Source organism: Podarcis tiliguerta (genome assembly GCF_965153285.1).
Source record: "Podarcis tiliguerta genome assembly, chromosome: 1".
NCBI classification, from domain to species: domain Eukaryota; kingdom Metazoa; phylum Chordata; class Lepidosauria; order Squamata; family Lacertidae; genus Podarcis; species Podarcis tiliguerta.
Window position 1 is genome coordinate 72,202,019 of NC_139534.1, and position 14,104 is coordinate 72,216,122.

The following is a 14,104-nucleotide window of genomic DNA, read 5'->3' on the forward strand; positions in this document are numbered from 1 at the left end:
GAGCTCTGAGTTCTGAAATTCTGTGAGATGAAATGATGGTCACTACAAATGAGACCTTAAAGGAGAACTCCCCTTGCGGTTCAAAGGGAGGCTTCTGTAAAGCTGATAGCACCTTGTAGAGGTTCCTGGATGGGAATCTGTGGCTGGTCAGGGAACAGTCTGGAGTTGCCTCTCTAAGGAATCGTTTCAAGAGTGGATGGGATGAAAGGGGGGCAGTGAATGGTTATGGCAGGATAGAAGAGAGAGCCACTGCTTGCCATTTGAGGGTATTTGAGTGAAGGCCTTTGCCAAGACCATCCTGGAGAAAGGAAAGGATAGTAGAAAACTTCCACTTTCTTGGAGAAGCGTATTGTGGTTGCACACCAGAGCTGAAAGGTTTCCTAGGCGGATTGGTACTAGTGGATGGTGGAGGGCCTCCTGGAGTGTAGGAGTGTAGCAATGACATCTGTAGGTAAGTCCAGCTTGGTAAAGAGTCATCGTTCAAACTCCACACAGTCAGCTGGAGCCAGTTGGGCTCTAGATAAAGAACTGGGTCCTGAGACAGGAGATCTGTGAGGTAAGTACCATGGAAGGGAGACTGCCAGGAGTATTTGAGGGAACCAATAACAACAAGACCAGAATGGTGTGATGAGGAGCTCTTCTCTGATCTTCTGGAGGACCCTCAAAATAATGGGAAGTGGAGGGAAGAAAAGACCTGGTGGCCATGGGAAGAGCGGGGCAATCTGGTAAAGAACCGTGGGAGCTGATGATTCTAGTCTGAGGCAAACTTGGCATTGGCTGAACTTTGACAGAAGCTGATGGAAAACTGCCGAATGCAGTTGCCATTTTGCTTGGTCCATTTTCCTGCAGTCTCGGCCAGTCTCCTTGCATGTTCAGGAGACTGGAGACGTGCTTGGCTGTGGCTGACTGGATGTTGTGTTCTGTCCAGCTGAGGAAGAGGCATACTTCTGCCTGAAGCTCCCAAAATTGGGTGCCTCCTTGTCTGTTGATGCTAGATTTCACTATGATGGAATCTGTGATGGATTAGGATGTTGCTGAGTTTGATAGACAAAGAGTTTCCATTTTGAATTTCCTGTAGGCTACCAATAGGTAGGTCCAGAATGGCTCTCCAAGAGACATTGTCTTTTTGGAGTACCACGAAGGAGATTGAATAGATACTGAAGAAGCATTTCTCTGTAGAGACTGGTTCTAGTGCCACTGATTGTACTTATATCTGCCCTTTCATTTGAAGAAAGAGCTACAAGGCAGCTAATGTAGTGTTGAATTCTGTGAACTGTCAATGGGAGGAAGCTGGTAGAAGATAATTTTTCTAGCCAGCTTTGGCTAGACTTCTCCTAAAAGCTAAGCATGTGTGTCGCTTCCTTGCCTATCTTCTCCAATGGGAGAAGAGAATGAGTGTTAGGGGTTGGGGGAGAGACAAAGTAATTTTGTGTTTGTGGTCCAGTAAAGGGGAGAAAGTAGTGGGCTTTCCAGCGAGTAAAACTCAGCCAGAGTCTCTCCTGGGTCAGATTTCCACAATCTGGAAGTAGTCACACTGAAGCTTTTATTTATTTATTTATTTTACTGCAGAGCATAGTGAATCCATGCCTCTCCAGATAATGCCGAACTAACTCTTAGTATCCATGATTACTGGCTATTGCAGGCTGGGGCTGATGGGAGTTGGAGTCCAACAGCTTCTAGAAGGCAATAAATTCCCCAGCACTGCTCTAGCACTGACATATGCTAGACAAAGGTAATACAAGGTTTACTTAGTCCTCTATGTATCATAGTACAGTATCAAACCATTTAGGCCTTAGATAATCAGTACAGTGGTGCCTCGCAAGACAAAAAGAATCTGTTCCGCGAGTCTCTTCGTCTAGCGGTTTTTTCGTCTTGCGAAGCAACCCTATTAGCGGATTAGCGCTATTAGCAGTTTAGCGGCTATTAGCGGCTATTAAAGGCTTAAGGGATTAGCGGATTAGCTGCTAAAAGGCTATTAGCATCTTAGTGCCTTAGAAAAAGGGGGTGGGGAGCGAAAAAAAATCGCAAGAATCGCAAGACATTTTCGTCTTGCGAAGCAAGCCCATAGAGAAATTTGTCCTGCGGAGCACCTCCAAAACGGAAAACCCTTTCGTCTAGCGGGTTTTTCGTCTTGCGAGGCATTCGTCTTGCGGGGCACCACTGTATCAGTAAATGAGTCTGCGTACAGACTGGTAGCCAGTACAATTTTAACAATAAAGGCAGAGTCTCATGTTCCAGGAAGATGAGCCCATTCAGAACATGAGCAGCAGTATTTTCTGAGAGGTATTCAAGCATAGTTCCACAAAGAACAGTACAAACTTGTCTCTAAACTAAAAAAAAAAATCCCAAATGCTGCAACCTTTTCTTACAGGAGAGTTGCTCCACCCCTTTTGGTTGCTCTTTCATGAACCTTTTCCAACTCAACAATATCCTTTTTGAAGTGAGGTGACCAGAACTGTACACAGTATTCCAAATGCAGTTGCATCATAGATTACCAGCAACAACAGGCAACACAACAGATATACAAAGACAGGGATAACATCCCGATGCTCAGTTTTGTCCCCATGTCTACCCTGGCAACACTACTGCAGAACCGAATGTCACTCACAGTATCTGGTGTTCATTCACTTGATCAGCTTTTGCCTGGGCGAGATATCGCTGAGGAGTATACTCAGCGGCACTGTATATTGCTGGTGAAAATGCCACCACTTCTGAGTCCCTCTGCTAGTAGTGGCCGCTAGAGTTCCTTCTTCCAGCGGTACTGCTAGCAGAGGGACTCAGGAGCAGCGGCAATATATCGCTGAGTGAAACTGCCCTCATACGATGCAGACGGAGAAACAAGCTGTATCAGCAAGGCGCCGATGCACATTGCTCCTCCCTCTGCATGTTTAAACTGCTCGAATGAGGAGTGTGCAGCTCAGTGGCGTAGTGTGGGTTGTCAGCACCCGGGGCAAGGCAAGTAATTTGCGCCCCCCCCCGCTGCACTGTCCCTCCCCCAGATAGTCCCTTGCTCTCTCTCCGCACCGCACCACACGCCTGGCACCCCCCCTCCACAGTGGGCGGCGACCCGGCGGCTCAGATTGGATTCGCACAGCCAGCACTGCAGTGAGAGAGAGTGAGTGAGCCAGGTAGGGGCAGAGAGCTGCGAGTGCGAGCGTGCGCCCCCCCAGATGTTGCGACCGGTGCGACCGGCCCCCCCCTGCACCCCCCACGCTACGCCACTGGTGCAGCTGCCCTTACCACAGCCTAGCAGTTAAATGAGTCCCTAGCTCAGTGCTGGCTCCTGTAAGCTGGTGCGCTGGGGGGGGGGCTCCCTGAAACTGCTCAGCTGAGGCGAGTGTGGTTGGAGCTCCCCACTTCGAGCAGTTAAAGGAGCCCTGATGCTCTGCCCGCTCTCGTGTGAGCGGCAGGAGTGCCGGGCGCTGTCTCAGCTGGGGAGCGAGAATCCTCCCGCTCCTCAGCTGAGCTGCGCAAACAAGCTGTGGTGTCCCAGCGCCTGGGTGAAACAGCCTTAGTTCCTGACGTGAGATCTGGGGCAGTTTCCCCAAGGGCCTCACGGGCAGAGGTCAATGCAGCTTGTTTTTTCAACATTGCAGTATATTGCCAAACCGCAATGTTTGGCTGGCGATACACTGTGATGTTGAAAAGCTGGTATCACCCAACCCTAGCTTCCAACATTATGCAGGCCACTATCTGCATCCTACAGAGGACAACTAGGTCAGTCTTCTGGCATCAGAAATGGCAATATCCAGAAACCAGTGGGAACATATTTCTGTAACTGATGTTAAAAAGGTCATCCTCGAACAAAGGAATTTCAAAGAAAGACTGCAACATGAAACTGCTGAATTGCAAATCATAAAGACTGAACTGAGACAAAAGGTTTTTTTAAAAAAATTGTACCGCATGGCCAATGCCAGGATATCTGTGTTATCAACAGTAACTGTTTATTGTGAATAGTTACTGTTGATAATATATTTATCTCTGTTCATACCGTCTGCATTTCATTTCTTTTTGACTTCACTGGCTACACTCCTCCCCCAACACATGATAACCCTTCATGTATCTGATGAAGAGGGCAATAGTTCTGAATGGTAATTTGGTCCAGGTACAACTTGATCTATGGAGGCAATAATAGATTAAGAAAAACAGCAAGCACACTAACTTTTGGAGTAAAACTACTAATAAATGCAACGTACTACACAGTAAGGGTTACAAAACACAGTAACAGGATAGAATAAGCCGTTTTGTCATCTTAAAGATACAGAAAATTGCACATAACAATCAAGTCATTTGCCTGAGGCCATGTAAGCAAAATGTAGGACAAAAATTTGGTTTCTCTATTCCATGTGTGCCGTCTTCTTAAATTATATGTAGGTCATATGATTTAAATATTGTGCATACACCTAAGTATTTGACTAGGCCAAGGAAGGGAAACCTTTAGGTTTATTAGGGACGGGGGCGATTTTTGGGAAAAGTCAGTCCAATACAAAAAGGAATGGGTTCTACTTTAACCAAAAATGGAATCAGATTGCTACTACTGAGCTATGAAAATTTATATTCCAATATGAACAAATGTTCATCCAATCAGTGTTATTGCTTCCAGCTTTGTCTGCAACATATTTTTTTTTACATATATAATAAAGGAGGATGGATATGAGAATCCTATTGCTTTCAACAGAACTCTCTTCCAAGAAAACATCCTTAGCACTGATATTTAATTTATACTACAGACAAGACACTTGAGTAAGAGAAGGTTGGATACCTGTGTCAGTTGTTTGAAAAATGTAGCATATTTTGAACAGGTTTTTTCTGTAGTCAAGGTAGAATAGAAATACTGCTTTACTAGTTATAATTTTAATTTTTTATGCATTTCAAAGAAAGAATATTAGAGGCAGAATGACTTTGGGAAATCTGAATTCTTGTTAGAAACCAAGTACCTCTTTCTGATTCAGTTTAAATATAAGAAATGTGCTGCATTTGAAATAGCTATATATCTCTGCTGCTTCCTCAAAGGAGGGAATTAAGTAATTCATAGAGGACCAAACAGCGACTTGCCTACATATGCAATCACCAACAAGCAAATATCAAGCAGAGCATCCATCTGATGTTTGTAATCAAATGGTAGGTTAAAGATACTGAATTTTACAATCAGTTTACACTAATCCCTTATTGAGTATAAAATTATAGCCTGTCATCAGGAACAGGCTGCCAAAGCTAGGTCCAGATGGGAGACTGGCTGGGAAAAAAGATGAAATAGGTGGGGAAATGATGGGAATCTGACAGAAGACATGACTGCTCCCTCTGCTGGCAAGGCCCTCATCTGCTTTAATTTTTAACTAATGACTAGTTTTTCTTTAAATATTAATGATGCAGCCAATAAATAATGCAAAGTGTTCCTTCTTCGGTCTGTTGCTGTGTGTTTTCACATTTCTGAACTCATGATGCCCTATTTTACGAAAATAATTTTTAAGAAAAGAGAAGGCTGAAGGATTTATCAGCTAGCTTTTCCTGTTTTAAATTGCACAATTAAACAGCACCTTTTTAAAAATGTGAACTTTGATACGTACTGTTTATGTTTCAGAAATTAAAAGTAAACATAATGAATGAGACACAACATATACTTTAAAGTACATGCGATGCAGACATTTCTAAATCTCATGCCATGCAAACACAGCTCATGGGGGAGGAGTAGGGAGAATGGATTTTGAAGAGCTTCTAACAGAAAGACTCTGGAAAAATATTTCTTATTTGATCTGCAACATAAGTTAATAAGCTGAAGTAAGACCATTTTATAAACATCAATCGAAGGATTTTGGACTCCAACCAGAAACCCCCAGAACAGGAGGGATCAGTTTTTTTCACCCACTGTTCTCATCTGAATCCTGGCTGAAAAGCTACTCCAGCTCCCAGCTTTCCAGAAGGCTCCATCCCAGGAATCCTCGTCTGCCATTTGGTTTGCTGATTTTAATCTCTCAGGACTTTCTTACAGTGGCTCCACTATGCTGAACTGGCACTTGCTTCAAGAAGTGAGTTATTATTAAACTTGTAGGTCAATTGTGGCACTAACAACTCTTTGGAAGCTTTCAGCCACAGTGTACAATTTGCTGGAGTAATTAAATATTAATTCTAAGTGTTACATTTTGTGGCTAAGAGCTTTTATTTTCCATCATCAGTCTGGAACAGAAAGAGGTTAGAAGGCTAATTTAATCTCCCTCCCTCCCCCTAGCATTAAAGCTTAACTACACAGGGCACAAAAACATCATTAAAGATGCAACATTCCTTTATATCATAATTATCATGTAATTAATAGAACAGACCTAAAAGATAGAGATAAGCAGGTAGGTGTTAAGAAAATAAGGCAATAGTCTGTATTTTATAAAAGTATTTTGCAGAAATTTGACTATCCATTAAATGTTAAAATCATGTTTATTTGTTCTATTTGGAAAAAGCTGCATTTGAGCAGCAAACACTCTTCAGTGGTTTTCAAAAGTGCATCACCTTATTTATAAATAACACAAAACATTCAAGAAATATAAACATTACCAAACTTTCATTTTCCAAATACAGATAATCAAATCCTAATTATTCTTACTAGACTCTTTCCTTTTCTCAGAACTGTCTAAATAAGCTCTATACATGAGCTCCCTGCCTTCTGCCTTTGTAACAGTTGTGTCCATACTTGGACGCTAGACATTATATTAACTATCTAGCTCAGCAGCCAAAATACTCCATATGCCTAAACAGATGAGTACTCACCATACTGTGAGAACATCTAACAATTTCAATCAATGCTGCAGTTTTCATTCTGAAATCTTGACTCTCAGTTAAACAAGACCAAGTTATTTTATAGAACCCTACAATTTATTTCAGATTAGACAAACACATTTGTTCTGTAACTTGGTTTTGTTGTTGCTAATCTCAGAATCACACAACTGAAGTGTACCCAGTGAATCATATACTTCAATCTACATTTTTTAAAAAGAGACTATATAGCTCTAAGGCTGTCCTTCAAAAATATGTTTTCTTGAAAGACCCTAGGAAAGAAGATTGCAATCTTCTTGAGACAATTTAGACTGCAATTCTGGAAGTAAGTCCCACTGAATTCAATACTCAATACTTTTGAGTAGACTTGTTTAGGATTACACTGTTAATCTACTGCTGAATGTCAAAGTTAATTTTAAAAAGTATTTGAGAACTGTCAAAATGTCCCCACCACCCTCAGTCTTATCACCAAGATCAGATAGTAATACAGTGGGGAGGGGAATCAAAATGAAGTACCAGGAATCTTCCATAGGTGACAGAATTTGTGGAACGTGCCATCCACCCAATTTTGGGTGATTTTTCTTTCATCCAGTAGCTTCTATGTCCCATCTCAAGCTACTGTCAAAGATTTTCCCTACCGTGAGGAGAGGTTTTTATAGGGTAGGTGGTATAAGGGAGTGCAGTAAACTTGGGGCAGGGAATTCCCTTGTGTTCCCTTCTGCTCAAAAATCCAATGCTATTTTTGTTGTTTTAGTTTCATAAAACTCTTCCTGTGGACTGGCGCAGAGGTAATAGTTGGGAGGAGTATGGTAACTGCAGCTATGAAACTGGGAGATGGCAAAACGTTTAACGCCCTCTAGCTTCTCTCCTCTCTAGAGTGAATCTCGGTTGGTCCTGACTACTGTTAACTGTTGTCAAGGAAAACTAGGGATCCCTTTAACCAAGATGGGAAATCAGCTTTGAAGTCTGATTTCAAAACCGTGTTAAGAAGGAAACCACATCAGCCTAACAATGATTCATGCCAGTACAGATGTAATACTTAATCATACTCACAGGCAACTAAGGAAAAGGAGGAGAAACTTGCTTGTGAAAGCGCTGTGGTTAGGAGATGCTCATTGTTGCACCTGCTAAAGATGATTAGGTCAAAGGTATGTGACTTGTCCAGGACAAGTTACTTTTTTGCACATGGTTGAAATATTGAGAATATATTTTTTTAGACAAAAAATGGTTTACAACATAATTACTATCAACCTGGCAAACCTGATCCCACAATTCTATGACCTTCTATAACTCCATGTGCAGTAATCAAAATGTTCTCTTTTATTTACATTTAGAAAATAAAGTAGCACAAATCTAGTCTTAGTACCATGGAAACTAAGTTCTATATTTTTCCTCTAGAAGAGAGACTACAAGATGAGAAATCTTAAATAAATTTAATTTTTAAAAATAGAGAGAATAAAAAATATTAGTTCTATATGGTATTCTTTACCTCCAAGAATAAAAATGCTTAAAGAATAAATCATCAGCAAGGAAAAATATATAAGCACATAGCCTGCTCTATTTGATAATCAAAACATAAGTTCTAAAATATTCTAATTGATTTGAAAGAGACTTTAGAGGCAATAATACCCAGCATGAACACAAAAGTCTATAGATGTGAAGAGGTTTGTTTCTGGTTTTCTTTCTACTGAGAAACATAATGTAACATGTACTCACTTCAGTGAATTCAAAGAAGCAAGATATAAATAATTCACCATCTACATTTTTAAACATATCATATGAAATAATGAAAACACCACACTAAACAGTACCTCATTGAATCCTTGAGGAATATAACAAGGCTTATTCCTACTGACTTTTCGTTTATCAGTTTCCCTTGGTATATGCTGAGTAATAATTCTATCCGCTTATGAAACAGGTTCACTTTAAACTAGTTGGATCCTACAACAAAACTAAACAAATTAGCAATTTGTACTGTTTGTTGCAGGACTAAATAGTATAGTCTCTCCCCCAAGCAGATATAGTTCCAATCACTCTTTACTACCCTGCAGAAAAGCAAATTGTAACTGCTCATGCACCATGGGGCTTTCCTGCCCCCAACTTGCAACTGCCTGTGCTCCTTAAAAAGCTACTTTTGAGAGAGTTGGACTATGACAATAGGGAAGGGAAATTGGAGATATTTGGGGAGAGACAGCTTGCACAGGCAGAACTCTGCTTGTTTTTCTCCAATTACTCCTTCCATTGCAGAACCCAGGGCCACATCCCAGGTCTTTCTCAAGAGCTTTCTCAACCCTCAGGAGAAGCTTTTCAGGGCTGTGGCATAAGTGAGTTCCATTCATCTTTAGATCCAAGCCTATACATCTTCCCTTTGTAGAGTTTGATGTTATTCTACTGCAAGACACAGATGATAAAGATATACAAACACAAATAGCAACAAAATGCTCAGGGACCTTACAGATGTCTATCACTCTGACTAGACCTTTTAGACTGTTCAGTGATCACAGCAAATAGAAGCACTATAAAGGGTTATCTTCCAATTCACATTCCTGGAGAATAAAAATGTATTATTGGCCTCTATAGTGGTAAGTTTTGATTCAGCTCGCAATAAAGCAATTTAGGAAACCAATTTTGTAGTTTCCCCAGTCTTTAACAACCCAATTTTTCTGACAGTTCCTGCCCAATGCAATAAACTCCCATGGAAACTACACAGAACATAAATGATTATTTAATCTAAAGGCTATAGGAGAAAAGTTATTGTGTTAATTTAATAAATAATAATTACATTTGTGTTACATTTGCTAAACAATTGTGTGCATTATATACACCTTGAGTGGTTTTACTCTTAAACATGCTTTAAAAAAAGGAGACGTTTTATTGTTTTAATTTTTTTTTGCAAGCTGCCTTGTAAGGAGTGCTCTTGAAAACCAAGATATAAATACATTAAATAAATAAGCTAATTCTACTGGAAATATTGAATAAATAGACATATAGAACTGCACATGAATCTCTTTTATGCAAAGGTGAAACAAGGAAAACTTTTGTCTTTTAGACAAAGATCTTTCCCTTACGTTTTTTTAATCCACTCACAAATCCCAGCAACAGAGTTGTGAGAAGCTCAGTAGTGAGAATGTGAGCAGCTGCTGTTATTAGAACTAAAAAGTCTGTCTAGTGCTTGAGACTGAGAGACCACATGTTCGGCTGTCCTCTCATCTTGCCATCCTCACCAATTAACTATTAACATGGAGGGCTGGACACATGCTCTTGGGGGCTCTTTAACAGGCTTCTTGGAGACTGGAACAACTACACAGCAGGGCTCTGGGAACTGAGTAATGTGGGATATAGGAAAACCTCAGCCGCTTTGCTCCTCCGGATGACAGTTTGCTCTACAGTTTAAGCATTCTGTTAAGTTACTGCTTAATGGAAAGAGGATGCTTGAGGTTTAACCATTGCTAGCTACATTTAATGTTACTACTGTGGAAAATACATCAAAATTAATACAACACATTTCTTCACTAAGCCTAGTCAAAGGTGACACATAGGGTTTTAATGTTAAATCTGCAAAATGCTGGGGAAAGTGTATGTGTGTATGTGGAGGGGAAACCAAATATTTAAGTAGGAGAATAAATCAGATGCTAGCAATTGGAAATGCAGCATTCTTTGCTATTATAAAGTTATTTTACTTAAGTTAATAACGCATGAAGTCTTTACTATTTGTCCATACCAATATTAAAGTTCTATTACTTAGATTATGAATGTGTGTAGTCTTTCATATTTCTTAATACAGTGGTATCTCAGGTTAAGTACTTAATTCGTTCCGGAGGTCCTTACTTAACCTGAAACTGTTCTTAACCTGAAGCACCACTTTAGCTAATGGGGCCTCCCTCTGCCACTGTGCCGCTGGAGAATGATTTCTGTTCTCATCCTGAAGCAAAGTTCTTAACCTGAAGCACTATTTCTGGGTTATTGGAGTCTGTAACCCGAAGCGTATGTAACCTGAAGCGTATGTAACCCAAGGTACCACTGTACCAATATTAATATTTGCAACTGAAAACCGTGGGCTTCAACTAATTGAATGTGGGAACAATATTCTACAGAGCCTGGTTTTTCCCATCCTCTGCCAGCTCAAGGACTCAGGTGCACCACAAGCAGAGCCAAGGGGCCACTGCAGGGAAGGGAGTTTTCTGTGCACATCCAATCTCTCCATCTTGCCCCTTACAACATGTGAATTACTTATGCTCACTTCAGGAGTAACTTGAATGATGCAGAAATAGGGATTCAACAGGAATGGAGGAGTCATGCATGAACCTCCATTTCCTTGCAGTGCTGCCTTCCAGACCACTTTTATGTGCTCGTATTAGCAGGGGAGAAGGAAAACAAGGCTGAATTGGTTCCTTATGGGATTCCTATGTACACATGCTGCTCCTGTTCTCAAGTGTTCTCCTGTTCTCCTGAATCAAGTCCTATAAGTACAAAACTTGAATATTCATACTTAGCCAACCCAAAATGTATTTGTTTTAGGTAGAATGGCTGTTACAATGTATTCTACATATCTCTTTACTATCCATTACAAAGAGACCAAATCTGCAACAGAACTAACTGTTCTAATTTCGGAGCAATGCAATACAAAAAGCGCTCAAGTGCTCTGAAGTCATACTGGCATGATATACACTTCAAAAATAAATAAAAATATTCTGTCTAGGGCTTTTCAAAATCCACTAGCAAGATCAGTTAGGAAACAATCAGAAACACGCTATGTGAAGGGGTACCTCAGGATTAAATTCCTTCTCTCCATCTGTAATGCCCTGCACAGTTTAAATGCAACTGGGTCAAAGCCCTCTTTAACTTTAAACCTAAAATATCCAGGGTTGTTCACCTTATCTCTATGTAACTAATTTTATCAAATAAAGTATTAGACTGGCCTTGAAATATTTTTCTTTATGGAACCATATAGGCTGCTTGTCACTATTTCAGAAATTAAAAGTGCTAATATACTGTTGGTATTTGCTCCAATAGTTCCCTAATTCAGAAATCAAGCATAAAATTTGAAATTCCTTGTCTATTGTGCTTCACACATAATGCTATGCTAAATCATGGTTTAGTATGGACAAGCTTACATGTAAGCACTGTTTGCTCCTCCTCAATTGTTTTACTGCTGCACTGAGCTAAGCAGTGATTTGGCTTAGTGCGTCATATGAACATGGGCTTGTGGTTTAGCTCTCTAGAAACATCATAAGCTGAACCAAGGCTTGCCCTATGGTTTACAGCTTGTGGTTTGTCTGGAGAACAGCCACATAGTGGTACATCGGGTTAAGAACTTAATTCGTTGCGGAGGTTCGTTCTTAACCTGAAACTGTTCTTAACCTGAGGTACCATTTTAGCTAATGGGGCCTTCTGCTGCCACCATGCGATTCCTGTTCTCATCCTGAGGAAAAGTTCTTAACCCGAGATACTAATTCTGGGTTAGCGGAGTCTGTAACCTGAAGCGTCTCTAACCTGAAGCGTCTGTAACCCGAGGTACCACTGTATCATGAGCCCATATTCCAATGACATGCTTAGCAAAACCACTGCTTAGTTCAGTGCAGTATAGCAGGAATTAGTGGGGAGGTGGAAAAGCATGTTTGCTTGTTCTCACAAAGTCATGTTTTGGCTTAGTGTTACATGCAAATGAGGGCACTATATTTGCTCTCCCTTCATCTTTTGTGACCATTCCAGTGCTCTATTAATTCTTCAAAGTAACATCTAATCAATATGAGATTCGCCCAGCAAACATTTTCAGGATCCTTGAACACATGTCATCATGCTGTACTGTTTCAATTTAATTTAACTTGCACATTCTCCTTTTCTATTCTAACCTCTGGCCATACACATGGGAACGATCTTGCAATAGTTTGTTAAGTGTAACTTTCCCTTCAAAAATGACTTGCTCCTTAACACCCCATTTCCCCATTTACCACACTTTCTCATAAGACTATGATGGCCTAGCACAACTTTAGATTACATAGTTAAATTGAGTTATATTAAATAAAATAATGATAATAATTTAACACTATATTTGCTAGTGAAAAAATACAGCTAATACAGCTTTAGCAATTCAATAGCACCACTTTGGCATATTCTGATCATTAAGTATCCATTTAAGTGATTGTCAAAAAAAAGCAGCATAGAAGTCTTCTAAATAATTCAAAATAACTTGACTGTGCTTTTCTTTATGTATCCACCACAATTAAGTTGCACTTAGAATAAGCCTACCTGGATCAGATGAGCTGGAATCGTAATAATGCAGGCAGACAAAGATGTTCTAAGGAGACCACGGAGAGCATACATAAATTTTGTGAGACTATGAATATTCTGTGGATTTTCAGTACTACAAATGTCATCACCCCATAGTACTGAACCAACGCTCTGAATTCCAATCCTCAAAATGTTTCTTTGCTTCTTCTGTCAAATATAAAAAAGGTAACATATTCAGTAACATTTGAAACATTGAAAGGAAAGAAATAAACTCTAGAATATCCTTGCTGGGATTGGGGAGATGAGGTGGAAATGAGAGAAAGGAATAGGTGGGTTTATAGGGAAATCCAAGAGCAAAATGCACTGCCACTCACAGGCTTTTCCCCAACTCCCCCTGTACTAAAATCTGAGGATGCCTCAGAAAGCTTCTATATGATTGTTTAAGTCTCTCATTTCTTTTGAGAGAGTTTTTCAGTCTAGGGAACAGAATGAGCAAGGTGTATTGAGTGAGACCATCACTTGATTGAGGTGGTGCTCAGCTTCAAGCTTGTCTGGTTGAATGTTGTTATGTAGACACATTTCAAGCTGGTTTCCAGCACTGATTAAGCATTGAAACAACCTTGGTCACCCAGATGGATTACGTTGTTGGTTCTCCTTAATCTCTCTGCAGATTTTGAAAGCACTGACTGCAACATCTTCCTGGAATGGTTTAATGGGTTAAGAGCATTAGAATATGGTGGTTTCACTCTTATCGACAGAAAGGAAAGTAGAACTGGAAACTTATGCTCAGCCTTTGGCATTTGGGTGGCAGGATTCTGTCGGATTTCATCTGGTCTGGATTTTTTTAAAAAAACAACTCTATGGAGCTGCCATCCAGGGATCTGGAGCACAATGTAATCAGTATGGGCATAATACACAGCTCTACCATCTGAATCAGGACAGGGTGTACAGGTGTTGGGGCAGTGTCTGGAAGGAGTAACAGAATAGAAGAGGGCCAAAAATCTGAGTCTGAATCCCAGTAAGACAGAAGTGCTGTGGGTGAGCAATTCCATGATTCAGAGTTTCAGAAGTTAGATTGTTTGGGATAAATCTGCACACCCTCAGAAAGAGA

The 14,104-nt window shown here is 40.4% G+C and overlaps 1 protein-coding gene across 6 annotated transcripts in view; it reads right to left on the reverse strand.

Moving 5' to 3' along the window:
• Positions 1–14,104, reverse strand: part of ELP4 (elongator acetyltransferase complex subunit 4) — a 151,310-nt gene that overhangs the window by 87,411 nt on the left and 49,795 nt on the right. For all 6 annotated transcript variants that reach the window (XR_014510387.1, XR_014510388.1, XR_014510389.1 and 3 more), the window contains exon 7: positions 13,012–13,200. Coding sequence is in view for 3 of the 6 variants with exons in the window: in XM_083437414.1 (XP_083293540.1) it covers positions 13,012–13,200 (189 nt within the window). In the remaining 3 variants the exon portion in view is untranslated. The remainder of the gene's footprint in view (positions 1–13,011; positions 13,201–14,104) is intronic.